Genomic DNA, 23907 nt, shown 5'->3' with positions numbered 1-23907 from the left:
ATCCCAGCATGCCTTGCATCAGTTTCAGCATGGCCATATAGTAAATCTAAGGCAAGGCATGCTGGGATGTGTAGCTCCTCAACAGCTGGAGGGCCGCTTATTGCCCACCCCTACACTAAGCCATTTTCAGGCCAGCGATTTTCACATCATCGCTGTCCATACACGCTGGGCAAAAATTGCCCAGTGTGTATGGACCTTTAGCCCCTCCACAAACCATCAACGCGTTTCGACATACAAGTCTTTCACACCCATGTTAGTGACACACAGATCTGCACTATGAGACATGTTCTATTTTTTTTGTCTTTGAAGGATTCAGAATGATAAAACCCTTCAAGGAGTGGAGCTTCCTTAGAATCGTCAAAAGAACAGGAAAAGGAAGGCCGAATTATTAGGCTGTCTTAGAGTTTTTGGATTTTTTATCCCAATAGGGAGCGTGAGTTTATGACAGTTTAGCTAGGTCATCTGACACACAAAACAAGACAACAAAGGGGTATTCAAAGACTACAGTCAATTTTCTGCATTCCCTAGTTGTGTGTTACATGGATCCGACAACTTCTAACCAAAAAACAATAACAAACAGAAAGTGTTATTCGTCTGCAAAAGACAACACATACTGTAGGCCTGATTCTTGCGTGAGTACAAATGTTGTTGTTACAGCGATCGCATACGCAGCAGATCAGCAAAAATATGTTAAAACTGCAGCCATGAGTATTTGTGCTTAGATGTCCCTGACATCTACAGTACAATCTGAACAATGCAGTGCCTTCATAAATCTGTTTTTCCAGTGGATTATTGCATTGATTTTGCTGTAGTAGAACATTTGCATTCAGTCACACAGGAATTTGGTGTAGATGCATGGCATTATCGCTAGTTATATATGTAGTAAATGATAGTAAGCAGGTTCTTTGTTGTACATACCGGAGCAGCGGCATTTACCCAGATGATAACTGTCTTTTTGTTGCCAGATATTTTGTTGAACATGTAGTATGCTTCCTCTAAGAATACCAGTGTTGTGATTGCTGTCATAGCTGTTAAAATAGCAAACAGCAATATTCCGGTGATATCAAGCCCTGGAAGAACAAAGGACACAAAGTGATTGTCAGTTACTGTATGTGGTGATGTTATACAACCTGTAAAAGACAGAGCTAAATAGAGCATTTAAGAGTCGACTGGATAGAATTAGATAGCAAATCTTTATAGGAAGAAAGGTCATTTACTGCAGTAAACATTTTAATATCTACAAAGGTTTTTTTTACTGTAACAAATTTTGAGATCATTATACAACATAAAATTATAAAAAAAAATACAAAAATTTAGGTTTTACAATCTGATGCCCCTACAGCATAGAATTATTTCAATATGTATGTCTGACTTGCTCTGTACGGCTAACTTGTATTAGGACACGGAATGCTAATTGGAGGTCCACTTACTCAAGTGTCGACATTGACATCAAAGAAATGTGAAAAACACTTGTCAATGTGAAAAAATCATGTTAGCTTTTTTACGTGTTGACTTTATCAAAAGATTTGTGGTTCTAAACCCAAGTACTGCAGGCTTGCCTACCCTCCCGGAATGGCCAGGAGGCTCCCGGAATTTGGGTCCCCCTCCCGGCCCCCTGGGATGGTGGGCAGGTCTCCCGCATCAGCCACGCTGTCCCCGCAGCCCCCCTTCCCCGCTGCGCTATGTAGTGATTTTTGCGGGTACGCGGCGAATCAAATCATTTTAGCCCCGCCCCCGATTCGCGGACCCGCAAATTGACTCCTTTGCCTGCTATGGGGACAGGGCTTGGTGACGTCCACCTCGTCCCGCCCCCTGACATGCTGCAGTCTGGTCTCCTCTCCGGGCTTCTACCGGAGAGGAGAATGAAAAAGTAGGCAAGTATAAAGTACTGCTGTAGAACGGTTGTGGTATATTAGGTCGACAATGTCTAGGTCACCACCAAAAGGTCGTCATGCACAAGCTCAATATTTTTTATTTATTAACAGGTTTTTTTTAAGTAGCGCCGCAAATTCCATTGCGCTTTACAATTGGAGACACAGGTAAAACAAAATGGCTGATCTCAGGGAACATCTTGACAATGTTTACTGATAAATAGGCCCCTAAGGTGTCACAAGCATTTCAGGTAAACCTCAAAGGGTTAAACATTACTATTTTCTCACATTGCATCACCTCTATAAATATAACGTAAGCTCCATCAACTTTTATGTATGTGACAAATAAGGATCTTAATTTTGTAACAAGGCTTTCGTAAAGCTAAAGTTGAAGTTTACATGTGTCACTCACCTGCAATGAATACCATAAAGGCATAATAAGACTGTAGGTGTGTCACTTTGTACTTCCATAATCATAGGTTATTCACCTCTTCTCGCCTTTACTCTTTTCTAAGGCTAAGGGATATATTTTTTACAACCTGCATGTTTAATGTGGGTGTGATAAATATTTTTAAAATTCATATTTTTACGCAAATGAACTGTTTCTCTTGCCAGGAGAAGAGCCTGGTGGAGAACAGAAGCACTGTGATAAATTAGATTTTCAATGACTGGTCTGAACTGGATCAAATGACCAATGCTGGTCAATGACATGCTGGGGCAGAAGTTGGCAGCATCTAGTAAAACGTTTAGTAAAACTGCAGGCTGCAGCAACTCCTTGTTTTTATTGGACTAGGAGTTTGGTGCCAGTCTATAATGTCATAACCCTGCTCCACATAACCATGAATAGAAGACACTACATAATGTGAAAAAAAGGTGTTTCTACGCTCTCTTCACATTAGTTTAGTTTCACCTGAATGTATTAAAAGGCTTTTGGAGCAGTTGTTGTGTAAAACCAGAGGCGTAAGGCGGGCGGAGCCAGTGCAGCACATGCGCCGGGCACAGGCGGGGCGCAGTGAGCCATCCTGGCAGCACTCAGGAGGACACTGACTCCTCCCCTGTCTCTGCTACAGTGCTACACAGCCTCCTCCCTGGCTGCAGCAGCGTCATCATCACGTCCCAAGCGCTGGCTGTAGCCTGGAGGAGGAGGCTGACTGCTGCTGGCTGTCTGTCATCATCAAGGTGGATTTTAGTTTTTTATGTAAAAACCATGTGAACTCTTTGATTGTGCGAAATAGTGACTCTGTGACTGTCTTTGTCTGCAATGTGGGGGGTAAATATGGCACTGTGGGGGCATATATGTGTCTAGAACTGTGGAGACATATCTGTGTCTGGCACTAGTATGAGGACATATGTGTAATGGACATCATGGTGCGGGGTGTAATGTGTAATGGCCATCACGGTGTGCGGCGTATTGTGTAATTGGCATCACAGTGTGCGGCATAATGGCATTACGGTGTGGGGGAGTATTGTGTAATTGGCATCACGGTGTGGGGTATTATGGGCATCAAGGTGTGCGGCGTATTGTGTAATTGGCATCACGGTGTGTGTAGTAATGGGCATCATGGTGTGCGGTTGCGGTGTAATGGGCATCATGGTGTGCAGCTTATTGTGTAATGGGCAGTTTGTTATATAGTATGCAATGAGTATCATGTGTGGCCTTATGTGTAATTGGCATTATGTCCTGTGGCTTTATGTGTAATTGGTGTTACAAAGTTCGCTAAAATGTGCAATGGGCATTAATGTGTGTGGTATAATGTTGGGCCGCACCCACTTTTCACTGTGCAGGAGCCTCACCTACTACAAAAAATGGGGGGGGGGGGGGAGGGCCCTCTGCCCTGAGCAGCGCCGGGTGGGGAGGGCGGAAGCGGAGTGGATTGGCATGGTGGAAAAGGCTTGCGGAGCTGAGAGAGGCATTTGCAGACATCTGACCAACCGCCTGACGTCATGGCCCAATCCTCCGCCCGCTGCCTTCCAAGTTCCCTAACTGCGCGGGAAGAGCTTAACGGCTGGGCGGGTGCCAATTTAGAGCACAGAGTGGACTGGAGTCTGGATGCAAGGCAACGGCACCTGCTTGAGCTTGAGACAAGGGGCCCCCTGACTGACTGCAGTGTGACCTCCACTCTCGACTGACTGGTCAGGGGGGGATGCTCTAACATCCGAGCGCCCTTACCGCCGCCCATCACCGGCTACCGCAAAAATAATTATCGCATATGATCTAACATATGCGATAATTATCATAAAAGACAGCTCTTGCGTTAAGAGCTGTCTTTTGCGTTGACACGGCGATGAGCGGCGGGTCTCGGTGGTTTCCCCCTCCCTCTCTTACATGGCCTTGATCATGATGATGCTGCTGCTGCAGGGGGGGCTGGCTCTCCTCCTCCCTGCACCCAGAAGAGGATGTAAAGTGCTGGGAGGAGGAGGTCACAGGTCCGGGCAGCACAGCTCTTTGTTGCCCGGACACAGGTGGTGGTGGTGGTGGTGGGGGGGTTGGTGCGGGGCGGCAGTGGGTCGGTGCGGGGCAGCGGTGGGTGGCGGTAGAAGCCCATAGGCTTCTATGGGGCAGCGCCAGATTTTTCTGGCGATGCCCCCCGTCACGGTAACTCGTGGGGGATGCTTAGAGCATCCCAAAATGCGGTAAAAAACAGATAACGGGGTTTTTATTGCATTTTTAGTTTAGAGAATCTCCCCCTAGGGCTGCTACAGTACCATGGTTTAACTAAATCAATGAACTAATGGCAATCATTCCTGGCTGGGTGACAGGAATTATATCACGGGGCAGCATCATGACTACTGCAACATCCTTCTCTCTGGGCTACCTCTCACCCGCCTCGCACCTCTCCAAACCATTCTTAACGCTGCTGCTAGGCTCATCTTCCTCTCCCGCCGCTCTACCTCCGCCTCCCCCCTCTGTCTATCTCTTCACTGGCTCCCCATTCCTTTCCGAGTTCTCTTTAAACTTCTCACCACCACCTACAAGGCTCTCTCCTCCTCCACCGCTCCTTACCTCTCTTCATTGATCTCTATCCACACTCCCTCCCGTCCTCTTCGCTCCATCGCTGACCGCCGACTGACCTCTCACCTAATCACCTCCTCCCACTCCCGTGTCCAAGACTTCTCTCGCGCTGCCCCCCTGCACTGGAACAACCTCCCGCCACCCATCAGGCTTTCTGATTCCCTTACCTCCTTCAAGCGCTCCCTCAAAACCCACTTTTTTCGACTAGCCTATCCCTCCTCCTAACCTCTTTTGATCCTCCTATCCTGCCTCCGTTCCCCTCCGTTCCTACTTATCCTGTTGTTTTTCGTTCGTCCACCCACCTATTTTTAGTATGTTAACTCTTATGAGTAGGGTCCTCCTTCCTCACGTACTCACCCTACCTCTTTACCTCACCTGTGCTCCTGTCCTGTTCTTCCCTTCCTCTACTTCATCTTCGAGCTCCTCGACAATTTTGACACCTACTTCTGAACTGATGCTGATTTCATTTCTACCAGCTATACCCCTATTTATACTGTATTTTTCAACACACCCTGTACGTTACCTTGTCATTTGTTTTTTGTTTGTATGTACGGCGCTGCGGACACTTTGCGGCGCCTTATAAATAAACATACTACTACTACAAACACTGGGTCTCAGATGATGGCTTGGTAGTTTATTCTCATCAGGAGGTATAGCATAGCAGGTGACATTCATATGCAGTTTGTATCACAGGCAGTAGCATAAAGGCATAGCAGACTCCTAACAGGCTCCAATGGTCCCATATCTAATCCACACCCCCGGCCTATCACTCGGGCAGATAGTCCACCATCGAGTACCAGCAAACAATGCCTGGGAAGCCTTAAATCAGGACATCCTAGGTGCTGCTGATTAAACCCGGGCTTCTGCTACTGCTAACAAAACTCAGTCTGGATCCTCCACATTACATGTGGGTGAATGCTGACCCTGTCACAATATATTATATTACACTGCTCAAAAACATAAAGGGAACACTTAAACAACACAATGTAACTCCAAGTCAATCACACTTCTGTGAAATCAAACTGTCCACTTAGGAAGCAAATGGAATAGACAACAGGTGGAAATTATAGGCAATTAGCAGGACACCCCCAATAAAGGAGTTGTTCTCCAGGTGGTGACCACAGACCACTTCTCAGCTTCTATGCTTTCTGGCTGAAGATTTGGTCACTTTTGAAAGCTGGCGGTGCTTTCACTCTAGTGGTAGCATGAGATGGAGTCTACAACCCACACAAGTGGCTCAGGTAGTGCAACTCATCCAGGATGGCAAGAAGGTTTGCTGTGTCTGTCAGCGTAGTGTCCAGAGCATGGAGGCACTACCAGGAGACAGGCCAGTACATCAGAAGACTTGGAGGAGGCCAACAACCCAGCAGAAGGACCGCTACCTCCGCCTTTGTGCAAGAAAGAACAAGAGGAGCACTGGAAACAAGATTGTGTAATTTGTCTGCGCTGATGCCCAGAGGCAGCCAGCACCAGTGAAGAAAAGTTCACCAACTTTTCCAGACAAGATACAAAGAGGAGCAATGCCAAAGCCCTGCAAAATGACCTCCAGCAGGCCACAAATTTGCATGTGTCTACTCAAACTGTCAGAAACAGACTCCATGAGGGTGGTATGAGGGCCCAACATCCACAGGTGGGCGTTGTGCTTACAGCCCAACACCGTGCAGGACATTTGGCATTTGCCAGAGAACACCAAGATTGGCAATTTCGCTACTGGCTCCCTGTGCTCTTCACAGATGAAAGCAGGTTCCTACTGAGCACGTGACAGATGTGACAGAGTCTGGAGACGCCAAGAAGAACGTTCTGCTGCCTGCAACATCCTCCCGCATGACCAATTTTGCTGTGGGTCAGCAATGGTGTGGGCTGGCATTTCTTTGGGGGGCCGCACAGGCCTCCATGTGTTCGCCAGAGGTAGCCTGACTGCCTTAGGTACCGAGATGAGATCCTCAGATCCCTTGTGAGACCATATGCTGGTGCGGTTGGCCCTGGGTTCTTCCTAATGCAAGACAATGCTAGACCTCATGTGGCTGGAGTGTGTTTCAGCAGTTCCTGCAAGACGAAGGCATTGCTGCTATGGACTGGTCCGCCCTTTCCCCAGACCTGAATCCAACTGAGCACATCTGGGGCATCATGTCTCGCTCCATCCACCAATGCCACGTTGCACCACAGACTGTCCAGGAGTTGGCGGATGTTCCAGTCCAGGTCTGTGAGTAGATCCCTTAGGAGACCATCCGCCACCTCATCAGGAGCATGCCCAGGTGTTGTAGGGAGGTCATACAGGCACGTGGAGGCCACACACACTACTGAGCCTCATTTGACTTGTTGAATCAGCCTGTAGTGTGTTTTTCCACTTTAATTTTGAGGGTGTTTCCAAATCCAGACCTCCATGGGTTAATAAATTTGATTTCCATTGATATTTTTTGTGTGTGATTTTGTTGTCAGCACATTCAACTATGTAAAGAACCAAGTATTTAATAATATTTCATTCATTCAAATTTATGATGTGTTATGTTAGTGTTCCCTTTATTTTTTTGAGTGTATATATATATATATATATATATACACAGTATATATAATCTACTGGTAGGTTATGGGGTTATATATATATATATATATATATATATATATAGGTTATATATATATATATATATATATATATATATATACACACAGTATATATAATCTACTGGTAGGTTATGGGGAAGTCTCAGGACATCTAATCCTAGCTTCCAGTTCACACCAGTTTGTTGGAAATGTCAAAACAACATACAGTAAGTAAACTTTTGATAAAATAGCATTTTAAGGAACTTCCTGACAAAGTGTTGGTATAGATTCACTTTAATCTTAAAGGAATTTCAGAATACTTCCTGCCAATGTTGATGAACAGTAGAGTTAACTGTTTTATATCCTAGTTTCCCTGAATGTCCATTTTTGGAGTGTTTTCGATTTGGATAATGGGCCTAATTCTCACCTGATCGCAGGGCACACTTTGTTAGAAAATGGACAACACCATGTGCACTGCAGGTGGGGCTGATATAAAATGTGCAGAGATTTACGGACAGAAGTATCAAGCTTTGAAAAGTGATAGAATGAAAAGTGATAAACCACCAGCCAATCAGCTCGTAACTGCCATGTTGCAGGCAGGGTTTGAAAAAGTACAGTTAGGAGCTGATTGGCTGGTGGATTAACACTCTCCATTCTATCACTTTTCAAGGCTTGATCATACCTCCCACCTGTCCTGATTTTCACAAGAGCCTCCCAGTTTTTTGGGACGGTCCTACCCTGGGCTGGCAGTGCCCTGTAGCTTGAAGGTCCCCTCTGCCTGCCACTACTCTGCTCAGCAGAACAGAGGGGAATAGACGTTGTGTGCACAGCGCCTATTCAGGGAGGCAGCGGGCATAGGCCATATCCCCTAGTCACAAGGCCATGACCCCAAAAATTCAATCATGCACCTCCGACGCACACAGGCATTCCACTTTGGCCTCCTAAAAACTTGGGAGGTATTTCTTTAAACATCTGGCACAGATTTGGGTGGTGTGTTCAAAGTGAAATCTAAATTGCAGTGTAAAAATAAAGCAGCCAGTATTTATCCTGCACAAATATGAAATAACTCAACCAAATCGCACATATTACATCTGCCCCACCTGCGGTGCAGCATCGTTTTACCCATTTGCGTACAAATCAGGTCTGAATTAGGCCCAATGACCTGGAATTCTTTTGTTAGCTTAAGCCAAAGGCCAGTATTCAATGCCTCAGATTCGCCGTTTTTTTTCAGTGAATCTGGCAATTCGCTGGGTTAACGGCGAATTTTCTGTTAGAAAAAACAATTCGCCATATTCAATGGAGGCAATTCGCCACAAATGAACAGCGAATGTCTGCCGATTCGCCGAAAATGATTCTCCACAATTCGCCTGTGATTTTCAATGGGGTTTTTAGTGGAATTCGCCGACAGTGTATTCAATGCTCAAATGGAGAACTGCTTTCTCCATTGATTTCTGCCATGATTCTCCGTTTAGCATTCGTCATCTTTTTTAGGTGAACTGTAATGTGATCTTTTAAAATAAAGGCTTTTTTAATTTTTTTTGGTGTAAAAAAATCAGTCATTTAATTATTTGAAGAGTCTTGCTATTTCTTTTACTGGACAAGTATCACATAAATATATTTTTAATTTATTTATTTTTTTTACGTACCATACGGCGGGGGGGGGGGGGGGGGGGTGAGGGGCTGCGTCAGGGAGGCTGCAATTCCTCAGACACACTGCGTGGAGACCCCAATTCCTATGTTACTATGTTCATTCATCCAACAATGATTATTACATTCTAGAATAGGGTGACTGTGGTAGGAGCTGGCGGTGGTGACCGTGTGTGACCTGGGGCGTTCCTCCGCCATCTCCCCTGTAGGAATGCCAGGCAGTTAGACGTCGCACATACCCCCTCCTCCTCCTCCACGACCCTGCACCCAGAGCTGGTGCTAGTGTGCCCCGTCCCGCTGGCACACACACTAGGGTAGTTAGAGAGCTGTCCCCCTCCTCCTCCTCCTCCGGGCAGGGACAGGGCGGTGCTCAGGTGGTAGGAGTGCTGCTGCCGCTGCTGCTGCCTGGGCGCACCCCGTGCTGTAATTATACCTCTTTCCTTCTTTTCATAAGGTGACGGCTGCTGGGGCAATGAAGGGGGAGCGGGCGATAGAGAGCTGCGTGTCCCTGCAGGCTGAGTAGATGCCAGTAGTCCTGGCAGGGGGATGTGACGACTGGTGTCCTGGCGGGGGAGCGCTCTGATGTCGCAGGGAGCGCTGCCAGGCTGAGGACGGGGACGGCTCCAGCAGCAGCAGACCTTTGGCTCCGACAGCCACAGCGCGGTGACAGCAGATGTCAGTGCTGGGACTGCTGGAGCCGGAGGTCTGCTGCTGCTGGACCCGTCCCTGTCTTCAGGCTGAGCGGGGCTCCTGGCAGCATCAGCGCGCTCCCCCGCTCAATCCCCTGGCCGCAGCAGCAGGGGAGAAAGCCAGGGAGAGAGCCGACTGCCCGCAGGGGGTAATTATCGCCGTCAGGGGCTGAGAGCCCCTGACGCGTTGAATACAGGGGACGGGCGGCTGCCGGCGAATCTCCCAGCAGGGAGAATCCAAGGCGAAAGGGCAGCGAATCCTACACAGGATTCGCTGCCGCCCACAACCCCCGGCCATTGAATACTGGCCAAAATGTGCATTATAAGTAACAATCTAAATAGTTTCCCATTATTTTTAGCATTATGTAAACAAATATTATAAAGAGTCTTTTTTAACTGACAAATTGCAGCCCTAGCTTTTAGTTAGGTGCTCTACATTTCATGACATCAATCTTGATGGTGATTATCAGGCCTGTGATCTCCATAATTTTACCTCTGCTCCAATCAATAGCAACTGATCTTAAATATCATGATCACTAACTGCTGTTCTGGTCATTCTAGTAAAAATGGGCCTCATTCATATATGGGCACAACTAGGGTGACCAACTCATCCCTTTAATCCGGGACACATATTAATTACACAGGTTCTGTGGCAGTTTAAAACCAGGTGAAAGCCAGCCACAGAATCTGTGTAATTAATATGTGTCCAGGATTAAAGGGATGAGTTGGTCACCCTAGGCACAACTTTGATGGTGACGTAACTTAGTGATACTTGGTAGGCTGCGCATGCATTGTGAATGCACCAAGGTACCCTGGCAAGGCTGTTCACATTGAGCAATCATTCACAAGTGGCAATTCAATTATTTTATCAGCAGCAGCCAGCAGATGAAGCCTGACAGCTGTTGAATTGTTGCCGCATTGAAGTGTGATGGGTGGTGAGCTGAAGTGAGCAACAAGTGACCCAATTGAGTGCACTAGACTTTTCACGTTGTGCTTGTTTGCTTGATTGGGTTTAGCTGCAGCTTAACCAGACCATAATGAAATGACCTCGATATGCACTGCAAAAACCAACAATTCAATATCGCTTTGTGATCTCCCATGGCTTTAGACAGAAAGTCGGAGCATTATAAACAATTGAATTCCCTGCACAGAGGCATTTAGGTTTTTGATGTTCCTCGTCTCCTGTTTGTGGATGAGTACGCAGTTGCTGAGCATGTTGCAATGTTTTCAGTGGGCATCTTTTCAATTGTGGTCAGCCACCACACTTATGCCTCGCAGTTCGCTCCAGGGCCAGATTAAGGGCACCTCTAGCTAGGGGCCCCCTGTGGTCGGTATGTATTTAAAAAAATATATATTTTATTTAGCTAAATGTTGTGTGCATGGAAGTAGGGTAGAGCTGTAGCTTCACCTATCTGCCAATGTGACAATGATTAATGGTGCTGAGCATCGGGAGTCAAGGCACACTGTCTGCACAAGTGTGCAGTACATTACTGGGAGTTGACATCCCATGACACTTTGCACAAGTGGGCAGAGACTGAGAGGTTTGTGCTGAGCTCTGATTGGTGGAGCTCATTATATGCTTCTCAGGCCCATGGAGGACAGCAGCAGCAGCCTCATCGTGGGAGGGTTTTTAATCAGAGGCAGTGCTGAAACGGTGAGGTCTCCTACACAGTCCTACAGAGTAAGGTACAGAGGGACAAACACAGGCTTTTCATGTGGTATGTATGTGTGTGTATACATACATATATATATATATATATAAAATATTAATCCCCCCCACCCCCCTGCAATTACCCATTGACCAAGTTTATACTGCCTTTACTGTGTTTTGAAAGTGCAATATTCTCACATGCAGTTTGCGGCCAATAATGACAAGTGCAAGGGGGCCACCCTGTCTAAAGTGACCCGGGCCCCAGAAAGGCTTAATCCAGCCCTGGTTCTGTCACTGAAAATGATCACCGCTGTGTAATATTTGCAACCACATCTAAATCAGTCTCCATGACCAAAAATGCACCAAGCACCAGCCGCTGTCTCTTTGATTTGATTTAAAAGGACAAGAACTGCACTTTTTTCAAGTAATTATGTTTATTGTTTTATTTTTCTAAAATGGACTGATTGACTTCATGTGGAATCAATCAGTCCATTGTAAAAAAAAAAACGGATTGCAGGCTTTTAATAATCTCTAGCATGTCAAAATTAGAACCATGCAAAGTTTCATATGTGTTGCATATAACTACAATTTATTCTCCCTCCAAGCCTTAAGGCGCGTACACACGTACAGATTTTCTGTCTGATCTATCTGGTGGGAACAAAAACCTGGAAATGGCAATCAAAAAATTGTTCCCAAACACTTGAAACAGACCGTGATCTGTCAGACAAATTGTTTAAATCATTCTGATATAACAAATGTATCAAAGCATATTTTTTTTTCTGTTTTCCTGCATTTGGGTGGAAATTTTTGATTGTCATATGCTCCCATACATTTCCAGGTTTTTGTTCCCACCAGATAGATCTGCACGTGTGTATGTACCTTTAGGTGCCCACACACTAGAAAGATGTGAAAAAGATAAGATGTGTCCATAAGATTTCCCTTGAACTCACCGTCAGTCGTGGACAAAAGATTTTGTGTAGGGGGTGATTCAACATCATTCGGTCCCCAGCATATTCGCGCGGGGGACTGATGGTACGGCTTTGTACATGCGTATGGACGATTATGCGCATGTGCAGGAATACTGTACAAATGCCTTCGGCGACTATCACAGGCGTTCGCATGGGTGGGGAAAAACCCATAATTGGGCGTCCCTATGAAAAAGATGCGTGTTCCCCTGGGAACGCAGGCAGGACCGATGCCTCCTGGCGTCAAATAATGTTAGCGCCTGCCCCCCTTTTTGCGGAGTCTGATGGAAATAAAACTCAGTTTAGACTGCCTAAAGATTTCCCTTGAACTCCCCGTCAGTCCTGGATAATAGATTTCATGCAAAGGGGACGATTCATCTGAATATCAGGAACACTGTCCTAGCTCAGGCTGATTGATATATTGCGATGTTCAATATTTTATTCTTGGTGAGAAAATGATTGGCACCTTACAGTACATTTTGCAAATAATGCTAAATAGGTCTCAATAGGGGAAATTTACTAAAATGGGAGTCCTATTTTGCACGGGATGTTGCTATGGGCAACCAGTCAGTCTATTTATTATCTTCTAGATGTGCTAAATAATTAAGTAGATACTGATTGGTTGCTACGGGCAACATCTCATCTTAAATAGAACTCCCATCATAGTAAGTAAATACACCCCAATGTGTGATTAGACAATACAGAGAATGTGATCCTCTTGCATTAAAAACAAGTGCATAAAACTAATGCAACATACAACATACATTACCCTAATTATCTGCTTTTGACTAAATATTTCCATCCAACGGGTGTACTCAGAGCTAAGATATTAACCCAATAATATTCAGAATGAAACAGTTAATGGATAATAATTGTATGGTGGTGAAAAGACTATAGGTTAATGAAACTAGAAAAACCTAGAAACAGTTGCACTTACTTTCAAGTATTTGATAGGAGTATGGAGCTTGTCTGGTAGTGCATATTGGATTAATTGGAGAATTAGTTGCATTAGCAGTAGTTGCTTGTGTCACCTCCATACTTTCCTCTCCTGGAGTAATCTCCCCTTTCCCTCCTGCTCCCCACCTTCCCGTTCTCTCTCTCTGACAGTACAAGGCTCCTGGCTTCTCAGCTGCAGCGCTGCAGTTCCAGTCTCTATGTCCCCAGAGGGAGTCAGAGATCTTTAAGGAGAACTTTTGAGAGGCTGAGAAACTGAAGAGAAACTGAACGTTCTGCTGGACGTAGCTTCGGCTCATATAAGCTTCTTATATTTGCTGCATAAGTATTAAAGCCAAGAAAGTTCTGCTAAACATCAACCAAAGGCTATAAAACAGGCTGTAAATCAGTTATCCAGTGCTCCTTAATATGAGCCAAGCTGGACTGTAGCTGACTCACATCACTATCACTGATATGAGGAGATATTTTACCTACATTTGCCTGGGAGTTGCTGTTCTGTATAAGCTTAGTGAATGTTCAAAGGGATTTCTTTTATAATACAGTATACTCAGGGTTGCCTACCTGAGCCTCTCCTTCAGGAAGAAAATGCTCTGTTCCTGGCCTTCCCTGGTAATGTATGTTTGCCATCACCTGTGGTGAAACACCTTTCTTATCAATTACCTAGCTCCCCACAGGTGATGGCAACAGGGCCGGTGCCTCCACTAGGCAGCTTTAGGCATCTGCCTGGGGCGCCGGCCACTGGAGGGCGGCAGGAGGGAGCAGGATGGAGGTGAGTAACACTCCCCCCCTTCCCTGTGGAGCGACTCGGTGCATCACCCGGCCAAACCCCCTCCCGCACCCCCTGTGTAGCGACACGTCACCCAGTAAAACTCAACCCCCCCCCCTCTTCCGTGGAGCGACATGAAGGCCGCATCACATATCCCCCTCCTGTACCGTTGGAGAAACCTGGTGGCACACGCCGCATCACCCCCCGCTTTTTGGTCCCTGCCACGCTGCCACCCGTGAATAGCCGCTGTGCGCATGCGCACAGTATCTATTTCTGCATTAGGAGGGGTTGGCCATGCCCCCACAGCATCGAAAATGGGGGCGTCGCAAGTAGAGATGAGCAGGTCCGGATCTCCGGGATCCGTCAGATCCGAATATTGCAATCCGAGTCAGGATCCGAGCCGGCTCAGGAGTTCCCGCCTAAATTCCGGACCGAAAACGAGGCAAAATGTCATCATCGCGCTGTCGGATTCTCGCGGGATCTGGATTCTATATAAGACGCACGTGCGCCCGCCATCTTTACTCCAGCATAGGAGAGGGAAGAGGGTGGTTGTGCTCTGTGCTGTCTGCTGTGCTATAATAATAATATATTATTTTGCTGCTGCTCACTCGATTAGGGTCTGCAGGGGCTGCTGTACACAAGTCCAGTGTACAGGGGCTGCAGTGGCCAGTGTACAAGGGGCTGTACAGGGGCTGTGTTCAGTGTGACAGGGCTTGTGTCCAGTGTGACAGGGCCTGTGTACAGTGTGACAGGGTCTGTGTCCAGTGTACAGGGTTTGTGTCCAGTGTACAGGGGTTGTGTCCAGTGTACAGGGTCTGTGTCCAGTGTACAGGGGCTGTGTCCAGTGTACAGGGGCTGTGTCCAGTGTACAGGGGTTGTGTCCAGTGTACAGGATCTGTGTACAGGAGCTGTGTCCAGGGGCAGTGTCCAGTGTACAGGGGCTGTGTACAGGGCCTGTGTACAGGGCCTGTGTCCAGTGTTCAGGGGCTGTGTCCAGTGTACAGGGGTTGTGTCCAGTGTACAGGGGCTGTGTCCAGTGTACAGGGGTTGTGTGCAGAGCCGAATTTCCCATTAGGCACGTGAGGCACCGGCCTAGGGGCGGCACATGTTTGGGGGCGGCACTTGGATGCCTGTGATAGTACTGTCAGCCCAAAATGTACCAATAACTGCAAAATATCCACTGTACTGTACTATATTCCATCTTAAATAGAGTGTAAATGGATAGGACATGCAGATACTGCCCCTATAAACTGTCCTTCTAAGTAAACATTATTGTTGTGCCTAGGGGCGGCCTCATCCCTAAATCCGCCCCTGGTTGTGTCCAGTGTACAGGGGTTGTGTCCAGTGTACAGGAGCTGTGTACAGGAGCTGTGTCCAATGTCCAGGGGCTGTGTCCAGGGGCAGTGTCCAGTATGACGGCTGTGTCCAGTGTACAGGAGCTGTGTCCTGGGGTGGTGTCCAGAGGCTGTGTCCATTGTCCAGGGGCTGTGTCCAGGGTAATGGGCTGTGTCCATTGTCCAGGGGCTGTGTCCAGGGTGATGGGCTGTGTCCAGTGTCCAGGGGCAGTGTCCAGTGTGACGGCTGTGTCCAGTGTACAGGAGCTGTGTCCAGGGGGATGTCCAAAGGCTGTGTCCAGTGTCCAGAGGCTGTGTCCAGGGTGACGGGCTGTGTCCATTGTCAAGGGGCTGAGTCCAGGGTGACGGGCTGTGTCCAGTGTCCAGGGGCAGTGTCCAGGGGCAGTGTCCAGTGTGACGGCTGTGTCCAGTGTACAGGAGCTGTGTCCAGGGGCGGTGTTCAGAGGCTGTGTCCAGTGTGACGGCTGTGTCCAGTGTACAGGAGCTGTGTCCAGAGGCTGTGTCCATTGTCCAGGGGCTGTGTCCAGTGTGACGGCTGTGTCCAGTGTACAGGAGCTGTGTCCAGAGGCTGTGTCCATTGTCCAGGGGCTGTGTCCAGGGTGACGGGCTGTGTCCAGTGTCCAGGGGCTGTGTCCAGGGGCAGTGTCCAGTGTCCAAGGGGCTGTGTCCAGTGTGACAGGCTGTGTCCAGTGTAAAGTAAGAAAAATAAATAAAAGTAATAAATAAAATAAAAACACATTTTTGGAGGATGATGGAGGAGGAAATAGTGGGAGATCAGCAACCTGATAGAAGTGCTGAAGCTGCTACCACCAGTCATGACAAGGCCGATACCTCTTTGTATTTTTTGCTCTTTGGAGCATTTCTCTTTTTTGGGATAGTTTTTAAACTGCCACCCTGTCTGCCCCTGCTTCCAAGATGTGCCAGGTTGGAAGTGTAAGGTCCACATGTATGTGATGCCCACTGCTGACGCTTAGTAATCCAGCTACCTCGGTATACCCTTTTGGCCCAACTACAGTAAATGAAAACAATTTTGTAAGCTGTGAAGTGATCAAAATTGACTAGAAATTAGTGGAAACTAATGTTATTGAGGTCAATAATACTTTAGGGGCAAAAACAGGCCCAAATTCTGTTATTTTAGCCATTTTTAGCATTTTTTCATAAAAATCCAGATCCAAAACCCACAAGGGTGGTTTTGCCAAAACCAATCCAGATCCAAAACACGAAGGGAGATCCAGATCCAAAACCAAAACCCGAAAAAGTGGCCGACCCACATCTCTAGTCACAAGTATAGGCCATGACCCATTGTCGCTATGCCACACCCCCGAAATTCTGGGGTGTCCCTCCTCCCTGCCACCCGTGAATAGCCGCTGTATGGTGTCACCCATAATACAAGTCAGCATTTTAGTCAAGACCTATATGTCCTGCTTTCTGGGAATTAATCATATACTGAATCACCCCCATTTTAGGTACAGATGGGTGTACTCAAAGCAGCTGAAATTGAATTTCAACATCGGAAGCTGGGATAAATTTGGAAACTTTCATAACAAGTAATATAGTAAAGAAACTATTGAGAAAATGTGCACATTGCTTGTCCAAACACCAGTCAGCACCAAGGGATTACTTAGAATGTTATCGGGAAGCCGGCATCTGACAATACAAGGATATTCCCCTGTAAAGCTATTGTCATTTGTCAGCCGCATGGTACAGGGAAATATCTGAGATTAGCAGGATGCCTTTCCATTTTAACGGCTGGGTCCAGGAAAGGCGGCTTCTTTCATTTCTTTAAAATATTATAATCCACTTTGTCAAAACTATTCAGGGTCACCTTTTTTATAGTGTGCTAAGTCGTTTCAGTTGGTGAGTCTGGACAATTTGGTGATGTGAATGGTTTAGTATGGCTATTGTGTCACTTGTGCATGGTTATGGTACAGATGGAGCCTCCGTTATCTTGGGTGGCTGAGGCATTAATCCCGATCAGGCATACGCAGGCATATGCACCGTGCCTGGGCGCAATGAGGTGTGCCTAGGCGCACCTAGACGCAGTGAGGTGCACACAGCGTTTGGCATTAACTTTAAGTGTAATTCTTGTAATCATCCACCAGATGTTGCTTTTCAAAATCACCACTGCGCATGTGTGTGGTCTCATTCAAATACGGATATGGGGCAAGCGCTGGCATGGCTTTGCAATGCTGAACGAGCGTCTGAATACCCTACATACTTTAATACACGTGCGCACACAAGGTTGATAGGGACAGGTGACGAGCTTGGCATACAGTACTACGATACACCGGACTTGATTACATCTGAAGTTATGTCTTCTGGAGTTAAAGACTAATACCATGTGGTACCATGTCGAAATTCATAATGCCAACATTCAGAATGCAGTCAGAAGAATGTTGTCATGAACACATCTTCAAAATTAGGCATGTCGAGAGTGAATATCTCGCCAGCCTTGATAAAGTTTTGTACATTGCATCCATCCAAATCTTGACAGGTTTGTCCTCTTCTGGGTATTGTCTCTTTAAGAGAAAGCAGTCCAAACAGCCTCGAGCGCTCTTTTCCTGCTGCTGCTTAGCCCCAATAGGAAAAATTCAATCCCAATATAATTACAAAGAATAAGTCAAAGAAAGATACACAAAAGGGCTGACCGCAGTGCTGGAACAATATGTCCAATAAATCTGTAGGGTTTGCAGGGTTCAACCAATTTTTCCCAAAAAACTCCACTTGATTTGCGTCAACTTCTTTAAAATACAGTCACTTTATTGATAAAAAACAAACCAAAAACCAATCCAATAAAAAAGGATATGTATGCCACAAACATAAAAAACAGTTCCTTATCAAAAGTGATTTACCGTATATACTCGAGTATAAGTCGACCCGAATTTAAGCCGAGGCACCTAATTTTACAACAAAAAAAACCTGGGAAAACTTATTGACTCAAGTGGGACCCTCACTCGAGTATAAGCCGAGGGGGGCTTTTTCAGCATAAAAAATGTTCTGAAAAAGTAGGCTTATACTCGAGTATATATGGTATCAGCTCACCGGACCTCTTGGGGATGTGTGTTTTCACCTTAAATCCACTGATATTTAACAGGAATTCCCACTTGGTAAGACCACTGTCTTTCCCACACTGGTACTCTTCCCTAAGGTGCCACACTGCCACTGTGGTCACCTTTCGGATTTTCCCTGTGTCTGTTTGATTTCCTGGAGGTAAGGGAAAAATAAGAAGAGAGGCTAGGAGCTAGGTGCATGGATTGCTGGTAACACGCGTGCTCCCTCCCATCCAGAATCTGCCTGCGCTCGCCAACGCATTTCTACCTCTTTAGGTAGAATAAAATAGAATAGAATCAACTTTATTGGCCATGTGTGCTTGCGCACACTAGGAATTTTTTGTGGATTACAGTGCAGCATCAAGCAGGGATAAAAAGGGGGGGAGGGAGACATTACATATATTACATAAAGACATTACAAGCATTTAATTTCTATCTACGACTATGGTGGTCAGGTCGCCAATTTGGGACACGTTGTTTGGCTGTTGATATTGGGATTGCATTCGCTTTGATTGGATTGTTCAGGTGATGGACGGCTAACGGAAAGAAGCTTCTTGCTGATCTGGACGTTTTGACGGGGATGGACCTGAACCGTCTTCTGGATGGTAGGATGTCGAACAGGTTGTGACCAGGATGCAGCTTGTCGTTTGCGATCTTCTCAGCACGTTTCCTTACCCTGGATGAGAACAGAGGTCTTTCTCAATGTGCCTGTATTTTTAAGAAGTTGATGCAAATCATGTGGCATTTTTTTTGGAAAAATTGGTTGAATCCTGCAAACCCTACAGATTTATTGGACATATTGTTCCAGCGCTGCGGTCAGCCCTTTTGTGTATCTTTCTTTGACTCTTCTGGGTATTGTTTGGGTACAAAAACACAAGAACAGCATTAAAATGATGTGGACTTTATTGAGAATATGCAGGTAGTGCCATGTACTAAATCTCAAAAGGATTTGACAATATGATATACCTTCAAATGTTGCTATGATTTGGTAACTGTACATTAGGACATGACAATTGACTTAAACAAAATAATTCCTGTAATGATCATACCTATAGGATGAGAGCTTTCCCCTGAAATGTAAATAATTCTGGGTTTGTGACCTGGGACCTCTATTGCACATACAGTATACAGCCATCAGCCTCTGTCTGTGCTACTGTCAGGGGGTGGAGAGGAATTCTTCCTAACCCACTCCAGGCAATTCTACCAATAAAGAAGCTTATATTGCATTGAAAGGGGTGTGGCTTTGCAGGGACCACATTTTCATCACTCCGGGGGCATGTCCAGCAGTCCCGGAGACAAGGCTTCCCTGCATTGCCCACTCTTACCCTACAACAGAAGCCGAGCCCTGATGGAGAGTATCACACTGCAGCTCTTGCCTCCTGACACTGCAGAAGTGCAGACATTTTGGTGTCACTCCTATTAAGGGTGACCCCCAACCCTCCACATCTGGCTAGTGATGAGATTATTGCAAAGTGCGCAGCCAGAATGAAGGTGCATTACCAAACGTTTTGCAGAGAACATATCCAGAATGGGCGTGCATCACCACACAGTCTGCAGCAGTGGCGTAACTATAAATTTTGCTCCCCCCTGCCAAAAAGTTTGTGGCGCCCCCCACATATAATAAGCCCCATCCACATTAGCAGAGGCACATATTCCCCCTCCCCATTGGCAAGGGCACCCAGGCCACATCCCCATTAGCAGGGGCATGCAGTCCCCCTCCCCATTAGCAGGGGCACGCAGTCCCCCTCCCCATTAGCAGGGGCACCCTGACCCCATCCCCAGAGGCACGGATGTTGGCAGCATGATGAACATGCAAACTCCGCTGCCCACAGTGAGGACAGGGGCGGCTGCTGCGCAGAGGAATGGGAGCGAGCGCTGCAGCTAACAAAAGAAGGGAGGACTAGGGCAGGTCAGGAAGGTCAGCATGTGAGCGCAAACTACAGAAGTCTCCGTTAACTCTATTTCTCCATTCCAGGACGGAGAGGGATGCCGATGCGCTGTCTGTGTGTACTGCCGGTCCTGGCCGGATCTTAGCTAATTGAATTTTGCAGTCTGGCAGCCAATCAGGAACCACTACTGTCTGATTGCCTGCCGGACTACAAGGTCCTGCAATAAGCTTGTGAGAAACGGAAAGAAACACTATGCGGCAGCTTTGGCTGTTGCGATCAAGCCAGGCTGCCCTCCACACCGCCCGTGCACATTATAAATAAATTTTAAAAAGTGAACTTCGGCACGGCAGCAGCGGTAGTTCTGCCCCCCCTGACACTGTCACTGTGTCAGCCAGTCCCCCCCTCCCCCCCGTGGCCGCGAATGTGCTGTCACTGTCAGGAGGGGAGACGGGGTGCGCGGAGGGGAGGGGAGCCGGGGTGAAGGGGTGGGGGGTGGTGTTACCTCCTGCCGCATCTGCGCTTGTTCCCGGCTCTCCCGTCTACTACTGCTAATCAAAAGTGACACTTGGAAAATGGCTGCCCCCATACAGCAGTCAAAAAACTGTCTGCAGTATGGGGGCAGCAATTTTCCGAGTGTCACTTTTTGTATCAGCAGCAGTAGCCGGGACTCGGGGAGAGCTGGGACCCGACACAGGCGCTGGCGGCAGAACTAGGCAGTGAGTAATGTCCCGCAGCCCCCCAGGCGCCCACACCCCCTCAGCGCCTCCCCGCCACCGCGGGGGCTGCGGGACTATAGTTACGCCAGTGGTCTGCAGAGCCTTAAGAATCAGCCTGCATTACCACATGGCCTGCAGAGCTCATATCCACAATCAGCATGCATTACCTGATTATATATCCTTTGATAAGATTGGCCTAATCTATTGCTTATCTCCTCATTTAAACCTGTGTTAAGCTGCACCAGAGAAAGCTAAATGAAAATACCAAGGAAAAAATTAGATATATAAACTTCATATTGCAACACAACTTGAAATAATTGGGCAGAGTTTTAATCCCACAGCAGAGTAGTTGATTGTTGATTGCTTTGGTTCTCAGCCAAAGGATCACTGTACACAACACATTCACTCTGAATGCTGTGTATATCCAACAATTAAAAAATGTGAAACATTATTTAGCAATTATTGATAATTTTAACTTACTGGCAGGCCAGTCACTGATGTTATGTGCACATGCGTGACACAACTCTCTTGGTGGGTAACTGAAAGCCCAGCTCTGAGCTGTAAGTTCCATTATTTAAAAACAAACAAATCCATAAGGAACTATATATATATATATATATATATATATATATATATATATATAGTTTTTTTTTTACATAAATGATTACATTTTATTTTTAATAAACATTTCTATAGTATTGCATTAACAAGTGGGTTATTGCCCTATGATAAGTAGGTAGCCTGATGTCAGATCAAGCAATTGAGATTTAATATACTGTACATACAGCTGTAGCCGCTGTCATTCAACGGGGGTCTGGCGGTCAGATCGGAAAACACCACCCCCCGCCAGTCTCCGGAAGGGGACGTGGGTGCACGAGGCGTTTACGCGTCCCCTTCCTTTGGAGCTACCCGTCAGTTCCCACCACCTTCCAGTCACTGTCTGCCAGTCCCCCCCACCTCCCCATACCCCGCAGGTATTGGTTGGTTGCCAGTGGCGTAACAATAGCGCCGCAGACCTCGCAATGGTGGGGAGGCGCTGACCAAATGTGGGCACCCGGCACCGGGGATCTGCGGGAGCGATTGCTACGCTGCTTGTGGCCGGGAGTCGGGAGTGGACCTGCAGATTTACTAACCTGGTCCGGCACTCCTCCTGGCTGTCTCCTTATGAAAAATATCCTTTACAATATGGCCACCCTCTTAAAGCAGACAGTTTTTTAAAGATGCTAGAGGAGGTCTGCTTTAAGGGGGCGGCCATTTTGTAAGGGATATTTTTCATGAGACAGCCAGGAGGAACGCCGGATCTAAATCTGCGGTCCCAGGTCCCGGCCACAGCAGATGCGGCGGCAGGTCAGTGCCCGGACTCCCGGCCACAGATAATCAAGGGAGGTAAGGCACAGGGGCAGGGGGCGTGGAAACTTTCCCGGTGGGGGGGGGGGGGGGCGTAAATTATTGTTACGCCACTGTTGGTTGCTATGAGTTACATCCCATCTTTAATAGAACTTCCATCTTAGTAAATTAACCACCTAGAATCCCTTTATTTTATAGACTTATTATAAAATATTTTATATGTTCATGTGCTTGAGTACAGGAAAAATTAATATATGGACATACACACAGATGGAGCATACCTTGTCATTGCCAGGCACCCACCAGAATGCCCCCTCTGGCGAGCGCCGGCGGACAGGGACTCCATTAAACTGGGACGTGCGTGCATCTCACGCGCACATGAGTCCCAGTCTCTCGGCGGCTGGGCGCCGGGACCCTGCCGATCTCTGCTTCAGGGACATGGGCAGGGTTGGGGGGGGTGGTGGGGAAAAGCGTGGGACCGGGATGGCGAGGCGGTGGGGACCCGGGTGGAGCTCCGTCACCACGGGGTGCGCGAGCACCTCGTGTGTGCGTCGTGTGCACGTGCCCCTTAGTTTCGCCAGCCCCTGCCTGAATGAGGGGCACTACATCTGTGCAGTACATTGGGCCAGATGCACTAAGCTTCAAAAGTGATAAAATGGAGAGTGATAAAAAACCAACCAATCAGCTCCTGCCTGGCATTTTTCAAACACAGTCTGTGACATGGCAGGTAGGAGATGATTGGCTGGCTGTTTAGCACTCTTTATTTTATCATTTTTAAATCTTAGTGCATCTGGCCCATTATATGATACAGGGAACATAGTTTTGCAGTGTCCAGGTGATGTTAATCCACACAACAGTATAAACAGAAACGCTGGTTTATTGAGCATTCAGAAGACAACAGTAGTAAAATGTAGAAGAGGTTCTGCAGCAGCAGGAGGATCCGCACACATAGCAAGGTATTGCAGAGACTACGTGGCAGCTGGTATTAACGGCCAGGCAATCTGATACTGTCCAGTATAAGCCTTAAGGGAGAATGTACCAGGCTGTGCTCCGAACACACTCACTCTCAGACAGTGGAGGAAGGAACTGATTCATCAGGTTCCTTCGTGCACGGACCTGACACTAGGGGATTCAGTCTAGTGAACACAGGAGACCAAGTGGAGACTGCTGTATTCTCCAACTCTCACTCAAAGCTGTCTCTGGTAATATACAAGGAATAGGACACTTTATCAAAAATACATTTCTCAATAAAGTCCTTCCTATCACTGAAAACATATGATTATGAAGCAACACAGTAAGAACAAATCAACATCAAATATATTCCAGTCCAGATTTTTCAAGGAACACATTCAGCAGGTGTGATGACAATCCCTTAGCCAGCAGTATTATCCTCACTTGCTATGTAATATACATTGACAGACATATTTTCCACTAACTCACAAATAAAGTGATA

General features: G+C 46.9%; 1 protein-coding gene across 1 annotated transcript in view; it reads right to left on the bottom strand.

The window, feature by feature from the left end:
• The window catches only part of LOC146059885 (organic solute transporter subunit alpha-like), a 29399-nt gene extending 15534 nt beyond the window's left edge, over window positions 1-13865 (bottom strand). The window contains exons 1-2 of the mRNA XM_083172518.1: window positions 13315-13865; window positions 919-1070 (exon numbers count right to left, since the gene is read on the bottom strand). Of these exons, the coding sequence (XP_083028644.1) occupies window positions 919-1070; window positions 13315-13630 (468 nt within the window). The 5' untranslated portion in view covers window positions 13631-13865. The remainder of the gene's footprint in view (window positions 1-918; window positions 1071-13314) is intronic.
• Window positions 13866-23907: the final 10042 nt, after the last annotated feature.

Source organism: Crinia signifera, chromosome 2 (genome assembly GCF_055691185.1).
Source record: "Crinia signifera chromosome 2, ASM5569118v1, whole genome shotgun sequence".
Classification (NCBI taxonomy): Eukaryota; Metazoa; Chordata; class Amphibia; order Anura; family Myobatrachidae; genus Crinia; species Crinia signifera.
This window is presented reverse-complemented; position numbering and strand designations above follow the sequence as displayed.